This window comes from Polypterus senegalus, chromosome 17, assembly GCF_016835505.1.
Source record: "Polypterus senegalus isolate Bchr_013 chromosome 17, ASM1683550v1, whole genome shotgun sequence".
In the NCBI taxonomy this organism is placed as follows: Eukaryota; Metazoa; Chordata; class Cladistia; order Polypteriformes; family Polypteridae; genus Polypterus; species Polypterus senegalus.
Window position 1 is genome coordinate 17,988,387 of NC_053170.1, and position 19,607 is coordinate 18,007,993.

A 19,607-nucleotide genomic window follows, 5' to 3' on the forward strand; every position below is an offset into this window, starting at 1 on the left:
AGCATTTGACTGGGAACTGAAAGTTGATCTAGACAGACAACTTGAGTTCCCAGAAGAGATGGCAGCATTGTCTTGCTCTCCAAATCCTCCAAGCCGGTTATACTTATGAAGCTTACTGATTGGACCCAAGAGGTCTTTAAAGTTCTGGTTGGTACATCAGAAAGTTTTGATGCCTTTTCCCGTATCTATGACCTCCTGGTGAAGTCACCATGGTCTACTGAGGAAGTGATAAAGGTGGAGGGCTGCGTCAGCACTTAGGGCATGGGTGTCACACTCTGGTCCTGGAGGGCCGCAGTGGCTGCAGGTTTTCATTCTATCCATCTTCTTCATTAGTGACCAGTTTTTGCTGCTAATTGACTTCTTTTGCCTTATTTCTAATTAACTTGACTCAGTCCTTCAGTTGTCTCTTCTTCCTTAATTAGCTGCCAAACAATAATAAGACACAAAATAAGCCACCACATGATTAGCTCCCCTGTGCCCACCACACAAAATAAAGAAAGGTGAAGGTCTTGGTAAGGTTGATCTCTCAGGTCACCAAAACAGCTTGGCAGAATGAGAGCAGCAACAAGTCATGGAATTAAATTAACAGTAAGAATTGGCTTCTCATTAAGAAACTAGTTGGAGTGAATTTGGTTGGAGTTTGAAATCCCAGTTTAGCTGGTCATCTGTTGGCTTGTTTCATATCTCATTTCTGTTTGGCTGTCATTTAATGAAGAAAGGAACAAATTCAGAGGACTGAATTGTTAAAAACACGGCTATTAAAATGGAAAAAGCAGTTAATTAGCAGTGAAAACTGGTCACTGATTAGGAAAAGGGTCAGAATGAAAACCTGCAGCCACTGCGGCCCTTGAGGCCCAGAGTTCGACACCCCTGTTTTAGGGCAAACCTTCAGGGCTTCAATAAGATAAGCAGTACCACTCCACACTAAGAGGGGAGCAACACAGTGGATAACAGTTTTGAAGATCACCCTCACATCCCTGGAAGTCCTGCCCCTGTGAGAACCTCCAACCAACGACTGGAAGTGGCTGTTCACTCTTGAACCCGCAACCGATGGAGACGGAGCTCCTACTAAGAGTACTGATTTATTCAGTAACTAACACTCTGTGACTGCGGCTGAAGCTGCTTGATTTTTTTTTTTTTTTGCCACTTTTCTTTATTTTCATTTATTAAAAGGGGTTGCACCGCAAGTTGGGTGTGCAATGGGTGAGAAAGAAGATTTCTGGAGTGAGCTGGATGAAGTGTACCCAAGGGACAGAAAGTGGTGATTGGAGTGGATTTCAGTGGGCATGTTGGTGAAGGGAACAGTGGAGACGAGGAGGTGATTAGTAGGTATGGTGTCAAGGAGAGGAATGAAGAAGGTCAGAGCATAGGATGGACATGGCTGTGGTGAATACGTATTTTAAGAAGAGGGAGGAACATAGGGTTACGTACAAGAGTGGAGGAAGATGCACACACGTAGATTACATCCTATGCAGAGTAGTGGCAGGGGAAAGTATAGTTAAGCAGCATAGAATGGTGGTCTGTAGGATGACGTTGGAGATCAAGAAGAGGAAGAGTGTGAGGACAGAGCCAAGGATCAAATGGTGGAAGTTGAAAAAAGAAGACTGCAAGGATGAGTTTAGGGAGGAGGTGAGACAGGCACTGGGTGGCAGTGAAGAATTACCAGACAGCTGGGAAACTACAGCAGATGTAGTAAGGGTGACAGCAAGAAGGGTGCATGGCGTGACATCTGGACAGAGGAAGGAGGAAAAGGAATCCTGGTGGTGGAATGAGGAAGTACAGGAGAGTATACAGAGGAAGAGGATGGCAAAAAAGAAGTGGGATAGTCTGAGAGATGCAGAAAGTAGACAAGAGTACAAGGAGATAAGGTGTAAGGTGAAGAGAGAGGTGGCGAAGGCTAAAGAAAAGGCCTATGATGAGTGTATGAGAGGTTGGACACAAAGGAGAGAGAAAAGGACCAGTGGGCTAGACAGAGAGACCAAGCTGGGAAAGATGTGCAGCAGGTTAGGGTGATAAAGGATAAAGATGGAAACGTACTCACAAGCGAGGAGAATGTGTTGAGCAGATGGAAAGAGTACTCCGAGAGGCTGATGAATGAAGAGAATTAGAGAGGGAAGTTTGGATGATGTGGAGATAGTGAATCAGGAAGTAAAGACAGCTTTGAAGAGGATGAAAAATGGAAAGGCCGTTGGTCCAGATGACTTACCTATGGAAGCATGGAGGTGTTTAGGAGAGTGGAGTTTTTAACCAGATTGTTGAATGGAATCTTGGAAAGTGAGAGGATGCCTGAGGAGTGGAGAAGATGTGTACTAGTGCTGATATGTAAGAATAAGGGGGGTGTGCAGGTCTGTAGTAACTATAGGGGAATAAAATTGATGAGCCACAGCATGAAGTTATGGGAAAGAGTAGTGGAAGCTAGGTTAAGAAGTGAGGTGAGGATTAGTGAGCATCAGTATGGTTTCATGCCAAGAAAGAGCACCACAGATGAGATGTTTGCTCTGAGGATGTTGATGGAGAAGTTTAGAGAAGGCCAGAAGGACTTGCATTGCGTCTTTGTGGACCTGCAGAAAGCATATGACAGGGTGCCTCGAGAGGAGCTGTGGTATTGTATGAGGAAGTCAGGAGTGGCAGAGAAGTACGTAAGAGTTGTACAGGATGTGTACGAGGGAAGTGTGACCGTGGTGAGGTCTGCGGTAGGAGTGACAAATGCATTCAACATGGAGGTGGGATTACATCAGGGATCGGCTCTGAGCCCTTTCTTATTTGCAATGGTGATGGACAGGTTGACAGACGAGATTAGACAGGAGTCCCTGTGGACTATGATGTTTGCTGATGACATTGTGATCTGTAGCAATAGTAGGGAGCAGGTTGAGGAGACCCTGGAGAGGTGGAGATATGAGAGGAGAGGAATGAAGGTCAGTAGGACCACCACGACAGAATACATGTGCGTAAATGAGGGGGAGGTCAGTGGAATGGTGAGGATGCAGGGAGTAGAGTTGGCGAAGGTGGATGAGTTTAAATACTTGGGATCAACAGTACAGAGTAATGGGGATTGTGGAAGAGAGGTGAAGAAGAGAGTGCAGGCAGGGTGGAATGGGTGGAGAAGAGTGTCAGGAGTGATTTGTGACAGACGAGTATCAGCAAGAGTGAAAGGGAAGGTCTACAGGACGGTAGTGAGACCAGCTATGTTATATGGGTTGGAGACGGTGGCACTGACCAGAAAGCAGGAGACAGAGCTGGAGGTGGCAGAGTTAAAGATGCTAAGATATGCATTGGATGTGATGAGGATGGACAGGATTAGAAATGAGGACATTAGAGGGTCAGCTCAGGTAGAACATATGGGAGACAAAGTCAGAGAGGCGAGATTGCATTGGTTTGGACATGTGCAGAGGACAGATGAGGGGTATATTGGGAGATAGGATAGAGCTACCAGGGAAGAGGAGAAGAGGAAGGTCTAAACGAAGGTTTATGGATGTGGCGAGAGAGGACATGCAGGTGATGGGGGTAACAGAACAAGATGCAGAAGACAGAAAGATATGGAAGAAGATGATCCGCTGTGGCAACCCCTAACGGGAGAAGCCAAAAAAAAGAAGAAAAGGCGTTCTGACCATAGAGGTGACCCATGTTTTCATTTTGTCCTGTTTGTTATTCTTACAGTGTTTTATGCTTGTAATTCATTTAGACCTCTGAGCTCTGTTCCACTTCAACTGCTTTCTCTGCTGATCTGTGTCATAAAAGATGAATAAAATCTTCTTGTAAAACAAGAAAATATGAAAACTTCCAGAACATGTAAAACCAACTCTGTGAGGTCATGTTCATGCTAACATACCTACCGTTCATGAAGCAGCCTGGAGAGGTTCAGCATGTCTCCATAGGACACTTTACATGTCCCACCCCCCTTTGTTCCAGCAGTTTATGGAATGGTCCAGGCATATCTAACAGATCACAGATCATCTCCAGGGATCATGACAAGGACTGCATAACTCTATGAGGCTTCACCACAGCTGACATATCAGCTAGGAGGTAACAAAAGAAATCTGAAAGGGCAAAAAATTATTGTGCAAATCACAAAATGGCTGGCATGACTATGTGAGGATGTACCAGGGCCAGCACTGAGCAGCATAGCTCACACAAGTGTAAGAGGTGCATCATGGGACACTCATATGTCTCTAACAGGCCTGTGAAAAGCCCTCCTAACTCTGGGTGGTCACATCAAGGCTCAGGCAGGTCTGTGGTCTGGGGCTCTGGGACATATGCCAGGACTCACACACACCAATATATTCATTAAAGGACTCCAGCCCACGAATCATTCAGCGAAACGTAAGTAGGTAAGAAATGTGACAAACGGGAAGAGACCATTCACTCCACTAAGGCCATTTGTTTAGCTAATAGCTAAGCTGTCCCAACATCTCATCCAAGTTCTTCTTGAAGGTTCTCAAGGTTTCTGCTTCAACTCCATGTCTCAGTAGTTTGTTCCAGAGTCACACAACTCTTTAAGAAAAGAAGAGCTTCCTGGCTTCAATCAATTTCCATCGATGTCCTCGAGTACATGAAGTGTGTCAAGAAACCCTAGTGGGGCTGCTTCATACTTACAGCAATACGTCTTTATAGCGCCTCACTGGGAATACCCAAGTCAGAGATTTTATCCTTTTTCATCATTTATATGATTATTTCAAGAAGGATTGTTGATGGTGCTTGTTATGACATATCTTAAACTTCTGTAAATGATACATTTCCCTGTTGGGAGAAATGAAGTTCTATCTATCAATCAATCTATCATATTATGCTTTTCATATCTATGCCTTAGCTATATAGTGCCTTTCAGATCTCTATCTCCATCTATCTCTATTATATAGTGCCTTTCCTATCTATCTATTCTTGTGAGATGACAGCGTGCAGGATGCTTGAAGTCCATGTCAAAGGGTAACATCAGACTTGTGTAGTGGAGCAAGTCACACACTCTTTCCCATGAAATTATAAAGAAACTGACTGAACAAATGCCTGAACACACTATCCTCCTCCAGAGCCTGACTGTATTTTCAGACCCCATGCAGTAGATAAATACAAATAAACACATGCACTGCCTGCAAACTAAGAATCATCTGTGGCCTGGTCCAGGGGTATTGGATTGAATGGGCTTGTGGTACTCAGTAGTGAAGATTATGGCCCATGTACTTATTAAGCTTTGAACTCTAACAAATAACCTGCTTATAAAATATTATTGTTTTATATTTAAAAAGGATTTTTTTTTTTTAATCCATTGGTGCCTTGGTGAAATTCAGTCACGACTCAGTATATCAGGATGGTTTGAGTGCTCAACGTGCTTTGCCCTTACATTGTCATGCATGTGTGCCTGGGGGTCATCTTCCCAGCTAAGCAGTACCACCCTGGGTCAAGAGGAGGCGCTGTGGCTATCATAGTCTTCCTTCTCGTTTGCAGTTTGGACATGCAGTCCCAGGACGCCAAAAGCCCGCCTTCTGCTCCAAGACAGCCACGCCCCTTTTGGTCTAGATGCAATAAAAATAGCCGCTCTCTAGGAGATGGTGGAATTGACAATTCCTGGACATGACTCAGTGCACACCCACTGTTTGTGTGGTGTTTATTTCTTGAGTTGTCCCCTACATAAGTGAGCCCCAATTCGTTTAAATCCACACATGTCTGCCTAGGCACCCATTCAACACCTGTTGACCTAAAAATGATGGATGGTAACAAGCACAACAAAAAGGCAGTCAGCTCTGGTAGGAATTGTCAAAGAAATTGTCAAGTCAAACCACTAAGTTGGCACCTGTGGTGCCACACTCCCTATGGCATCACCTCATAGTTGCTGCTAAAGTGTAAACAGCAGCCGATTTTAGGAAGTGGGGTATACTTCGGAAATGGCAGCACTGATTGGTCATCTACTACTGTTCAAAATGGAAAGTACTTGCAGCCTTTGTAAATGCCCTTGAAGAGGAGAAGAATATACCATCATAAAATTGTAAGTTGGATTTGTCGATATTCTGCTTATTGAAACAGGCAGCCTGCAAATCAGCACAGCCCCTCTGAATGACTGGAGTGGAAAATTCCTACGCATCTGTAACCTTCCCTTCGATTGGACCGGCTGAAAGCTGCCTGCCGTGCGTCACCGCCCCCACGACGGGCTTCTGCCCATGCTGCTCAGCCATTCATAAATATTTCAACAAAAAAGCCGCAGTGAATGCAAGAGGGGCTGAGTGGCGGGCTGACGTGATTTTAGCCTCCAGGCGGGCAAACTGAAAACAGATGAGGGTGAGAGAGAGAGAGAGAGAGGGCAAGAACAAGGTGGCCATTGGGGCCCTCAGTGTCACCTTCCGACATACAAACTGGCCCACCTTGAGTAAATTGGACTTCAAAGTGTCAGGGGCACTCATACATGTATGTCACCTGAGATTAACCAATTCTCCACACATGCCATGTCAACGTTAAAACTTGCAGAATGGCTCAATTCAAGCCACTTGTCAATGTAGGCTGACCTGAGTGGGTGACATGTAAAGTGCAGGCAGAGATTGCATGACACTAATATTTGACTTATATCTTATACTTATATAAGCAGGAGACATCTTGAAGACAGTACTTCTTTAAAAAAAAAAAATTACGATTGGCGGCCCATGGTGGTGCAGGCCTTCCAAAAGTATTTATTGGTAAAGGTATATTTTAAAATATAACATCTACTTATTCTTGAATTGTGTGATGCTCACACATCTAGCAGTCTGCATGTCCTTTGGCGTCCACACAATTCCATCAAATTTACAAGAATGGAGTCTGAAGCTGAAGGGGGTGGATGGGATAATGGGGGCAACACTAGTGTGTCGTTCATCACCAGTGCACATAGTAACCATCACATAATGGCCACTACTGGATAAACTCAAAAGGAGGTTACCAATGAGGACTCGCTTGTCACCTTACAGTCACCAATGGAACACACAACCTACAGTTGGCCACCCCTGGACCCAGCCAACCTGGTACTGGTCAGTTTGGGCTCACACATATAAGCTGACACCCAGACTGGAGTCACTCACTCCTGAACACAGTCACTACCAGGCAATTCCAATCTGGAAATGATACTTGTAGACACACACACCCCAATCGTAGAGAATAACTACTGGGTGTACTACCTTGACTTGGTCACTTCTGGACACAGATGTCACCAATAAACACGTACAACCTCGAATCACTGAGTACACAAACAACACAGACAGAATCAAAAACAATGCCTTCAAAGTGGACACATGTAATGTGGAATCACTCAATCCTGTTATTCGTAGCCCACTTGCAGACGGTCTCTACTGGACACCAATAAACAAACAAAACCTGGAATCACTCTGCTCTGGACCAGTGGAAAACCTGCACACAAACAACATGGACATGGTCACAAACACTCCACCTGCAGACAGGTCACTTATGGACACGCAAAAATGAGAGTTGGTCATCTCTGTTCATGCGCCTGCTTCCATACAGCTACAGCGGGACACACATATAACCTGGATTCACACACCACCTTCATACAGTTGCTTCTGAACACTCCACCAAGTCATATTTGTATCCACAATGGACACTTCTGAACAAACTTCACCCTCACCTACACCTAACAGTTGGTCACTTTCAGACTTGAGTCACCTACACACACACTGACAATCTGGATTAGGTGACTTCTGGACTGCCACAAAGTTTCTAATATGCAGTGAGAAATAAGTTCTGGCCACTTCAAACTTGAAGAGGACCACATGACAGTCATCACTTCTAATGTCATGACTAGACACCTGTGGATACCTGCAGGTGTCACTAAGGAAGCTTCAGATAACTTGGAGGTGCTCAAGATTTTTTTATGCCTTGGAGATGAGGACCACCAACTCAAAGTGTAACATGGACACAAGTGGACACACATGACACTCACCACTGTCACTCACGTCTGGACACACACCTAATGGGTCATTTCAGGATATTCGCTAGACACAAATGACAGTCTTTCCTTTCTGGATACCCATTCATTAGCTGTGAGATGGTCACATCTATGAAGCTTTCCATCCAGACAAAAACCACAGCAGAGGCAAATCATTTGTCACATATTTATTACATAAATATATAGTAAAATAGACCAGCGACAATTACCATAAAAATATCTTCCTTTAAAATCCTGACCATAAACAAAGATTTGAAAATCACACATTGACATTAACAAACACGCTGATTGTCTGGAACTTGAGCAGCTGACCAGAGAAACCTGACGTTGCACAACCATTTGAGTGCCTGGGTTCTTTTTCTTTTTTCCTTATCCGCAGTGTCATCCTGTCAAGGCTGTCTGCTGCATGGAGGGGGTACAGGAGATGTCCGCCTGTGCTACACGGGGGCTGTTTCCAGGGCCTCAAAGTGCACTGCAGGCCTACCTTCGGCAACTGGTGCTCCACAACCTAATCATTTCAAATCTGTAATTTCTGCTGACTGTGCGCACATCCTGAGTTTAAAGCTACAATAGCCCACCACACAATGTAAACCCACCCTACCCCCCTCAAATCATCTGCCTGGATGTACCGGAGATGCATTAATTTTCTTGAGAGGGGTTTTCTTTCTGTATTAAATGCAAAAGTAATGAAAATACCAATTGATTCTAGGAGGAGTCAAGAGGTCTGAATTTCACGTAAAGGTATTTGAGGCCCCTGCCCAGTCCCCACATGCTACAGCCCTAACCCCTGGTGGTCTCTCCCTCAGCCACCTCCGCAATGGCCCATCCTGCATCACAGCATTTTTGGTGGAGCTCAGATGTCCGGGGTTAGATCCACCTCTTGTATAACCTAGTGGTGTACAACGCAACATTTTACATTTTTTTTTTACCCTCCATTATCTATAATAGCCCTCGGTGCCAGCTTCTGACATCTCCAACCCCCATGACTGGGAAAAACAAGCTGCCTTTTGAAGCCCCTTTGCCTTGAAAAGGTGCTAAGGTTGCAGACAGCTGCTCATTAAGGTACTTGGCCCGTAGAACAATGATGATAATGTGGTTTAGCATATTTTGGACTTAAAAGTGAGCCACACTCCTAACCGGACCAACAATTTGGGGCAATTGAACATTTTCAGTCATGAAGAACCTTGAGGTACAAGTCATTGTGGGTGACTGGCACTAAAATCTAAAAAGTCAGTTGACAGCAATGCCCCATACATGCAGCAGACAACCTTCCCAGCAGCCTCTGCGGTCACAGTGAAGAGCTCTACAAAAATACTTGTTTAACATCTCAATAGTCCTCTGTAAAGTGTTTCTCTTCTTTTAAGAGTTACTGCTGGTTGTTGTCTTCGTCACCAATAAGCACAAATTTCTGGTTTAATTACCAATTGACAAAAAAAAAAAAAAAAATCCCACAGTAGATTAGAAATGAGTAAATCAGAGAGCCACAGTGTCATACACAAGAGCTGCAGCATCTCCAGGCCTCCTGTTCCATACCAGAAAAGACAAAAGAGCCCATCTGCCGGGACACTGAGCCTTCCTTTTAGGTTTTAGCGTCTCATTCATTGGTTCTCAGGTTCACCCTGTGGCCTAATGGCCACACAGGCTTCAAACCTAGAAGTGGACGTCAAAGTGTCCTCCTAGACACCAGTGAGGTTGTGCTGTTTTCCAGAAAATGTATGTTTCACCTTTTTTTTTTTTGTAATGTCAGGATCAGTGTCGTTACTAACAATTAAAGGTATATGGGGGGGGTACAGTTCAGCCAAGTCAGTCTCCTAAAAACACAGAATGTTCAACGGGTTACCTAGACAGGGAGTTTACTATCCTATTGTTGACTTAATTGTCCTTAAAGTAGAGTGACTGATGGCACAAGAGTGATGAACATAAAGCCCTCGCCTACATCTGCATGGGAATGGGGGTTGGTGGGCTAGACTGGCAGAGTTTAGTTCAGTAAAGTTTTAACCTGACTGGAAGAAAACCACCCCACTATAAAAAGGACAGTTTTCTGTGGCCATCGGAAACATCATTTTTTGATACGCCGGTCATATGTTATTAAATTTATTAATTAATACAGTTGAATAATGGATGGATGGATGGAGTTAAAAAGTTAATTGGCATGTTATTTTTTTATCCCTATTTTTTACAGTCATCGTGGGATTACCTTTAGGAAATTCAACCGTTTTTACTAGAACTGCTACATAATGAGAAATGTACTTGGTAGCCATTTCTGGACAATAAGGACACACTTCTACATCTCCTCCTCCGGAGCCTGGTAACTACCTGCTATCCTTCACTAACCCAGGAAATGCCATCTGACTGAAGAGCTCCAGCAGTGGACATCAAAACTGTATAAAGATGTGCCAAGGCAGCTACTTACAGCTTTGAGTGGGTACCACACGAGCAGGTACCCACTTAAATCCCTCCAGTCAAATCATCTGGCTAGAAAGTGGCTGCTCAAACCAGAAGGCATCAAGTCTATGTGAAGATGAACCACAGCAAGATACCTCCTTACATCCCTGCAATTTATCATACAGCTGTACAGTGGCAGCTCAATGCACACCAGCTTTCAGTGGGCATTTTGTCTACATAAGATTGGACGGTGGCAGCTCAGACCAGATGCCCACAGGAATATGTCTGGTCTCCTCAAACTTTGACAGGCGTGAGGAAGGAAAACCGTTTCTTGCTGCAGAACTAAGAGGTTAACTTTGGGACCCACATTTTTAATGTCTAAAATGGAAGTGCAGAAGTGTACACTTCAGCAGTTTCCAAATCTACATTCTACTAAGATTCCGGGTCTATAAAATGCATGGTTGGGGAAAGGACTGTTACCATATGCCAAGGTTAACATATGCTAAACTGGATTAAAACATGATCTTGTTCTTGAAGTGAACATGCCAGAACTCAGCACCAATAGTGGATGGCCACTAAATATATATTTAAGAAAAACAATAAAAACAGAGACCCAAACCCTGTGTGAAAAGCAATTGTGCACATTGGAAATGGCCATGCTGGGCTGAGCAGCTAACCCCTATACACCTGAAGCAGGACACGCATTTCAATTTAAGGCTCAGGATTCCTCAGCACGGAGATGGAATGAAGGCCTGAAGATAGCTGACTGCTAATGAGGAACTTTTTTTTTTTTTTAGATTTTGGCAAGCAATGGCACTTACTTTTACTTTAAAAGCAAAGAGCACAATCCTTTATAAGGAATATGGTGACAATCTTGCCATTTACATGCAAGTCAGACTCTGCAATGTGACTACATGAAACGCTGATTCCAGTTATGAAAGCCATATTTACAGAATACAATTTGCCGTATTCCAAGTACCAGTAATTCAGTTGCTTTATTCCATGAGAATATTGTGTGTTTATGAGGGGAGAGGATTTGAGTGTTTAAATGTAATACAAAGAAGTCCCAGCAGCCTTTAGCAAATAAGTGCTTGCATGTAAAACAGGAATGAACGATATAAACACCACATAAAAATGGATACAGGAGGTAGGAGGGGAGGGAGAAGTGCTTTACAACAAGAACAGAAGAAAATCAAATGGGTTCTCTCAAGAATATGGGGTTTAAGTTCACCTTGCCACGCCCCGACTGAGATCCAATCAGGAGAAAGTGAAAGCATTCAAACAACACAAAATAAATAAAGAGATAGACCGGCATTGGCCGCTAATGTAAAACATGACATTTACCTGAGATATCTCTTCTGCACTTTTGACTCTCAGTCTGATGGAGTGCCAGTGTGTGTGTGTGTGTTTGGCAGCATTCAACATTTTTATCGCCGAGGCGAGTTTGCCTGCCGAGTTAAAGGGAAGAGTGAGTGCAGAGGCTTTTAGAGGATGGATGGACAGATAAAAGAAAAAGGTTCACATGTGCATAAACAATCCAGTTGTCCCAAAACATTTTGGGACAAGGATGCAGAAGCCCCTATATTAAGCCCACTTCTAATTATTTCTTAGCAAGAAAAAAAAAAAAAATCTGACTGCCTTGAAAATTTGGCCTAGTCCCACAGGCCATTCCTCTGTCAATTCACATTTGAACTGAAAAGCCATGCCAGCATTGGAACTTCATTACCTGCCTGTGTTCACAAGAAGGCAGACATATGGTGGGCACTTTAGCTGCTGTGTACTTACTTATGCACGGCCAGAAGTAATGGCCATGAGGGCACAGGTACTCAGTCCTTGGCAAATGGCAAGGTCTAATTTGGGAAATGCTCCCAAAGTAGTTTTTTTCCACCGTTGACAGACTTTCTTTCTCATGTGCCAAGAGGACACAGCCAATGCGGGTTGTCAGGAATGAAGCACGTGTCTCACATGATCTTTCAGTTAATGATAGGGCCAGTTTTGATCAGGCGCCGCATAAACCGAAAGTGCACATTCGGCAGCCAGTCAGTCCCAGGAATGCCACTCAAACACACACACACATGTGCACAAGCACGTACAGATGCTCTCTTAGCAGTCCTGATGGCTATCATCCAGGTGACTCATTAAAATGGGCGTGGCTTTTTTTTGGGTGTCAACAATTTAGGCTCTGCCAAGCAATAGAGGCAGATCCTTGTTTGTGCTCATTTTGTCTGGCAAGACAGATGCTCTTTTCCTTTGGCCAAGGCTGGCTATAGCTGTTCATGGTAGATTGCTGTTGCTGGTGGGTTGCTGCATAGTGTTCTGATTTTTCTCAACTCTTTCCAGTTCCAGTAGAGTCTACCAAATGCATTCACCAGCCTTTAAAAAAGGGGGCTAAAGGGAAGTTACGATGTGAAGGGTTATAAGGAGCAAGTTAAAACGTCATCTCCCACCACACAATATGGCAGCACTGGTCTGGGTTTTCTTCCTGGTATATTGGGGACCTGCCAAAAACCAGACAGCAGTGCAATAACTGAAAGGTCCCAAGCCTAAATCAATGGCCGTTTTTGGCATCATTCTGCATAACAAGATTTGCAAGCAATGTCTCCAATCTATGCCTCAGAAGGGAAACCGCAAAGACTTTAATTTCATATCCGTTCAGTTTTGGGCCAGACTCTAAGTGATGTCACAAACCTGATGTTCTGAAATGGTTTATGTGGAACAAGCTGACAATAAAGCCAAACTCACTAGTTTCAATAGCTATGAGATTCACTAATAAAGATGGTATGAAATATAAAGATTAATTGAATGTTCAGTATCAGAAACAACAGTAAGTTAACCTGACTAGCAAACTCAGTCAAGATTAAACCACAATGCTCTTGCTACTGCAGTTCCACTCACAAGCATGTGAACACTGTAATTTGACTACAAATTATCAGAAAAACCCACAGAAGTAAACAAATAACCTAAAACTGCATTCCTTAACATCACTTCTCCACAAGTATTTGAGGCTCAAGGAAGGTTCAGGTCAGGCTAAAAAAAAAGAATAGTTACTTGATAATTCACAAGTTGGATGTGGGTGTTGTTTTCAGGCGTGCACCAGTATCCTGGTGATAACAACACAAGTTGGACATATGACATAACATACCACAGACTCTCACTCCACATTAAGAATGTTTCCTGACCAGAAACCTGAGAGTGTGTGTGATCTTTGTAATATTAGAATGTAACAAAATCTCCAATACTACCTTCAGTCGTGAACATGGTTGTGGACAACCCTCTCACATCATGTATGAACGAATACAAGCTGGCCCATTAATGTCTATGTGGTATCCCTTCCTTAAAATGTGGCCTAGAATCAGGGCACAAAGTAAGAGAAGCTAGACTGCATCTTTGCTGACTATAAATGGAGAGCTTTTAAAGAAACGACCTTGGTCAGCTCACCTACTCATGGTGCTAAAACCAACCAGTCGCAGAGGCACATACTGGCAAAGGACTAGATTAGTAAAAATGCTTGCATCAAGGGCCATAATTTAGGCCTGATTTCTCTTCCACTATACTGAAATCAAAAATTACTTTGGAAGCTTACTTTCCATCACCCCTCTTTAATTGATTGCCTTGCTGCAATTTATTATTACAAAAAAGGAAACAGCTGCAAATGATCAGCTGATATGCACACCATGTCTGACACTTGGAAGTGCCCAGGACTCTTACTTTTGTGCCCTGTATTCTATTTTCAACCATAGCAGTGAGACATTTAACACTGTTCAGACAAGAGTATGCAAGGATAGCGGTCAGGGACATAAGACTGCCTATCCAGCAAAGGCAGACAATCTCCTGTTTCCTTCCCTTTGGCTACTTTTTCTCCAATGTCCCTTGCTCTGATAAAACATCTTTAGCCTTCCAAAATGACACAATTTTCTTTGAAGCAGCCTCTGTGAATAAGCCATATGGATTAAATAAGGCGATTTTTTTTTTAATCCTCTCTTCATAGGCTATGTTCCAATGAGGGAATGTCTCCCTCCCATATCTAAAAACAGTATTATTTAAAAAAATAAATAAAAAACACATTTTTGCATCTTGTAGATGAGCATATTTTTTTATCTCAGTTGCACACAACATCAGCAAGACTCAGCCATCCCAAGTACCCTCACTGCTCCCTGAAGCCCATGGGGCCTATTGAGAGGATTGGGTGTGGGAGGGGAGGCAGGTGGTGCAAGCCTTTATCCTTCGAGTCCCTGTCAGCTACATTCAAGACTTCTGAAACTCTGCTCTTCTTAAAATCCAGCACAAGCTTAGTGAGGTGTGAGGTATGAAGTGAGATGCGCCTCAGTTAACAATACACTTATAAGTTTGGTAGTATTTTATCCTGTTACGGCGTTCCTTTATATATATATATATATATATATATATATATATATATATATATATATATATATATATATATATATATATATATATGCACACATATAAAAATATCTGCAGACATCTGTAATATAGCTCAGGATAAAAGGGTTGATGGGTTTGTAGACAAACAAACAGGTAAAGAAAGTTGGCTTACCAATACAATCTCTATGTGACATGTGAAAGTGCAGCTCTGGTCTATTCATAGACTACACGTATAAAGTGATTACAAATCTTCTGGTGTGGAGCAGTTTGCATCAATGGAAACAAAACAAAAAGCTACCTCCAAACTTTCGGCATCGTTCTTCAGTCTTTATAAAGTCATTTTTAGTCTTTCAAAATCTTAAAAAAAAAATAAAATAAAATAAAAATAAAAAATAAGATTTTTTTAAAGCAGCATCGGAACTCCTATAGTTGCTGGAGATCCTTCTAAGTGCAGACAGACAGCTCACAATAATGCAAAAACACGGGCTCGAGTTTTCCTTTTTTTTTGTTGCGCTGCTCTGCTTGTCCGAAGGTTTCGAATCTGTACCCGCATGAATGGAATGCCGATTCGTCCCAGTTAGGTGGTGCCCACCCCACCTTTTTCTACCAGAGAGGTAATAAGTGGGGATTTCAGGCTTCTGAGGCAGTATGAGGTCTGACAGAGTGCCCCCTGAAGGAGGCTGGAGGTCTGTGTTTGTTGTGTTTTTTTTGTCTTTCTTTTTTTTTCCTTTTTCTTCTTCTTTTCATCTTATGGCTGGTGTGGTCAGGAGGGGCTGGCAGCAGTAGCTTGGCTTCCAGCGCCACTCTGTCTGGCTCGGATGTGTGATGCAAGACTAGAGAAACGATCCTTCGCAGCTGCTTTACTGTTAGGAGAGCCATGCTGTGCTCCGGGCCCCAAGTAATGCTCTGCTTTATCCAAGGTATGGCTATGTCCAGTGGGCTAGAGGGCAAGCCAAAATGAACTGAAATAAATGTGATTTCCCACCAAAAAGAATCTTGTAAGTTGAAAGGCAGCATGAAAAAAAATAAAAGAACAATGTCACAAGCAGTCCTCGCCTGGCTGTTGCCTTGTAAATACTTGATTTTGGAGCAATTCCACTGTAGTAAAAAGAGATACAAGGGGTCTACCTGCATGTTGAAAAATGGCAGGTGGTAGGTGGGGGAGTGGTTGAACACATATTAAATACAGGATTCTCTGTTAAGGAGAACCTGCTATTAAAAAAGGGAGCATGGTAAGGGGGAACCAGGACAAGAGAATTAAGATGGCTACATTGGCAACAAACAGGTAATAGGCTGGGGTGTAAAGTACTGCCTCTACTTAACAGGTTAAGCAGCAACAGACGAGAGATCACAATAGAGATTTGGGAAATGGAATATAAGAGTACTTAGAATGGATCCCCTCTTGAGTGTACATCTTGGAAAAACTGGGAATGTAGAAGGAATAAACTAAATATTTTATAGAGTTGGGGAAAATAATTCAGTGTAATGAATAGTCTGCAGTAAAAAGAAAAAAATAAATAAATAAAACACAACACAAATGCATTTGTCTGTATTTGTGTTGGTGGGCATTAATAAATACTGCCAAGAATAGAGAAAGTTGCTGAGAGAAGTTGGATTGGGTCTTTGTTTCAGTGTGAATCCACTTCTAAGAGTAGGATATGATACTTGTGTACCCCAGTCTGAGTTTCTTTGACTATATAGTTCTGACCCAAATGTGATTAGGTTCAAACTTGTATTATACCGCTGTTATAATGGCAAGTTTTGCTGGCTCCCAACAAAAAGGACAGAGAATCAAACAGAGAAAAGTAAACATTCACCCTGCAGCTGCCAGACCAATAGAGAATGACGTCCTCCCTTGTATCATCTGATGGCTGGGATTCCTTCTTCCTCATTTGCTTTTGTTTAAATGTTATCAGAGTTTGCATAAAAAGGTGCAATTCAATTCTGCAGAAGAATCCAGAGGGCTGTGTACTGCAATACCATTGATGAAGTGCACTCCTGTCCTTCCCCTTTCCCCTAGTAGTGTAGATAAACAGAAGATCACTGTAGTATTTTTGGTCTTGTCAGAATTCTGCAATGAAATTCATGACCAGAAGATTGTGGAACAAACGATCCTAAAGGTGGTAAACTTTGGAATGTGTCTGCCCCTCAGGAACTGGTGTTTCCCATTATCCAGAGATGAAAAGAGATTTGAAAAATGTATTATCCCAGAGTGACCGCTGACAAAAGTTGTGCCGATCCATGGCTAATGAAAATTTGAAACTGCTCCACACTTTGATGACTGAATCTTCCTCCTTTCCTGACAAGCATAACCTCACTTTAAAACACAAGATCACTGCCTTGTGGCAATTTTTCCTTTTTCTTAATAGATCTTTTAAATTTCCCACGACATTGCAACACTTTTATACATCTCTGTATATGAATGAGCGACTTTCTACGCATGCCATTCAGCAAATTTTGGGTATTTGAGGAAATGGGAAGTTGAGAGAACAACAACTTAGGGATGTGGAGCCACCCTGGCACAACTGGGACCCTGAGCACAGCTGGCACTACTCTTCTTTTATCCGCTGTTCATACCTCCTGGTCCTCAAAAACTTCTAAGAACAGCGGGGGAAATAGTTCTGTGGGGCACTCCACCTTCATGTGGAGGAAGCGGCTTGCATGGCAGGCACCAATCATGCGCAGGTCAGTCACCTTCATAAGCAGTTTGGGCCAGAAGTGGGGAATGTTGTGCTTGCGGTAGTTGATGTAGTGTTCAAAAGCCAGCAGAAAGGTCTCCTGGCATTTCTCAATCTTATCCATGCAGGAGAGGCCAGAGCGGTCTGTAAGCAGAGAACAGTAGGGTGATATGGTGCATCCTGAAGGTGCTAGATGTTTTCCCAACCCACTCCTCCCCATTCAGTCTAACTAATCAGTTATTTGAGGAGTCGGACAGAGTACATGAAGACAACTTCAAATAATGCTTTAAATAAAAGAGTCAGATTCTACTGCAACTAATGTGACTTCTTTCATAAAAACAGATTTAAATTATTAAATTTAAAATACAGAGGTGTTGTCATCAACATAATAATCAGGTTTGTAACAAAAGCAGAATGCTCAACAGTACACTAAATGATTACTATAATATGTCAGCACCTCTTGTCAATTAATTCTAAAACTAGTTTTACTGATCTATTCATTCCTTTCCTTGTCCTGCTCACTTCAGTCTATTAAGACTCCCCTTCTGCCTTTTTTGCTTTATCTACATCAACCCTCTTGCCCCCCTCTAATAACTAGCTGGCCTGAACTGATTCAAACACTGCTCTCTTAATCTCCTAACATCCTTTCATTGAACTCAAGTTACCTGAACTCATTAGCAGCACAGCCTGCAGCAGGGCCACTTCGGTGTCATCCAAATTGAACTGAGCAAGGCTCTTGCCGAGGTCGAAAATGGCATCCGAGACTACACCCAAACCCCCATTTTTCAGCTGCTCCCGTTTCACTGCCATTTCACCACTGAGAGTTAGTGTCTCACTCTCAGGATCGTAACGAACAGCTGCTCGCAGTGACATTATTTCCATGCAACAGCCTTTGAGGAGGATGATCTGGTCTTCACAAGGCAGCTGCAATAGAAAGACAAGACATTTTACTAGTGACAATGCATTCTTGTCTGCTGGACAATTTCCTGAAACTTAATTTTTCAATAAAGAATTTGAAGCCCAAAAAGAGGCAGTTAATACCAGCAAATGCAAAACAGAGACACTCACTTCAGAGAACATGGGCAATTTTTTGGCAAAGTCCACGACTCGCGTGATGGCTGGCGTAATTATCTTGGTGAATTCACTGAAGGCTTCCAGATCCACCTTATCCCCATCAGATGATGGAGTTACAGGAGACTGGCCAATGTCATCTGGCTGCAGAAGGACAGGAAGCAAGGGTCAGTATATGTCACTTAAATAAAACTTGGAAAAACAGACAGAAGAAAATAAAAATAGATTCAATATTACATCACTGCCAAACCCACTTTTGGCATAAATTTCCAATGTGTGAAAGCAAAGGGCACCTCTGGGCTTTGGCAGAACAGTGCACTTTTTTATATATATAACATGATCCTAAATCAAATACTGGCTCTCCACTAATGTTAAGAGTGGCCAAATGTCTGAAGTGAGGTGTTAACGAAAATACAGACCACCAAGGTTGGTGTTTCAAAAACGGATCAGGTTTTATTAGTTCAATTAAAAGTAACCCCGAATGAAGTACCTTGACCTGATCTAATTATGAGCCTCCCAGGCTGTCTTCAGTCTGAAAGCTTTCTCTGTGTTTGCGTCTGGCTGCTGGCATATTCTCCATCATGAGGAATCCCTCAGCCCATGCCGGGTCCTCCGTTAAACCCATGATAGCCCTCCCCTTATTAAACTTGGCAGGTGCCAGGCTGCACACAGCTGCAGTCCTGTCCACAGTCTCCCAGAGATATTTTTGTTTTTCTTCTCTGTGGTGAGCTGGTGGGCAGAGACGCCAACAAACTGTGTGTGTACAAGCTACTGGATTTCCAGAACGCTGTTGTTTACTATCATTCATTAAAGGAGTCACTCAGAGCACTGCAAGAAGTCAATGTCAAAACAGACATGTATACAATGCCTTCTAACTACAAGAAGGACCACAGAAGGCTATGGGGGTGGGGGATTGTTTGTAGAGTGAACAAAAGTAAAGCTAATGGGAAATGCGCATGTGCCATGAGATAAACTTTGACCAAGTGCAACCCGTGTCTCTAGCAATAAAATGTTAACCTGATGGCCTATGATAGTTTGCAAATTGGTCTACATAGAGCTTCAGTGGGGTCAGGAGAAGGAGCTACTGCAAATGGACTTCAGTTGAATGAAGGAGCCACTTGTAAAAAGAATTTATCTTTCCACAGCACACACACCCAGTAGAACTGAGAACA

At 42.9% G+C, this 19,607-nt stretch overlaps 1 protein-coding gene across 1 annotated transcript in view; it reads right to left on the reverse strand.

Annotated features, from left to right (window-relative positions):
* Positions 1 to 9,636: 9,636 nt before the first annotated feature.
* LOC120518018 (thyroid hormone receptor alpha) overlaps positions 9,637 to 19,607 on the reverse strand; it is an 88,812-nt gene continuing 78,841 nt past the window's right edge. Inside the window, exons 7-9 of the mRNA XM_039740568.1 lie at positions 18,433 to 18,579; positions 18,030 to 18,288; positions 9,637 to 17,508 (exon numbers count right to left, since the gene is read on the reverse strand). Coding sequence (XP_039596502.1) covers positions 17,258 to 17,508; positions 18,030 to 18,288; positions 18,433 to 18,579 — 657 coding nt within the window. The 3' untranslated portion in view covers positions 9,637 to 17,257. The remainder of the gene's footprint in view (positions 17,509 to 18,029; positions 18,289 to 18,432; positions 18,580 to 19,607) is intronic.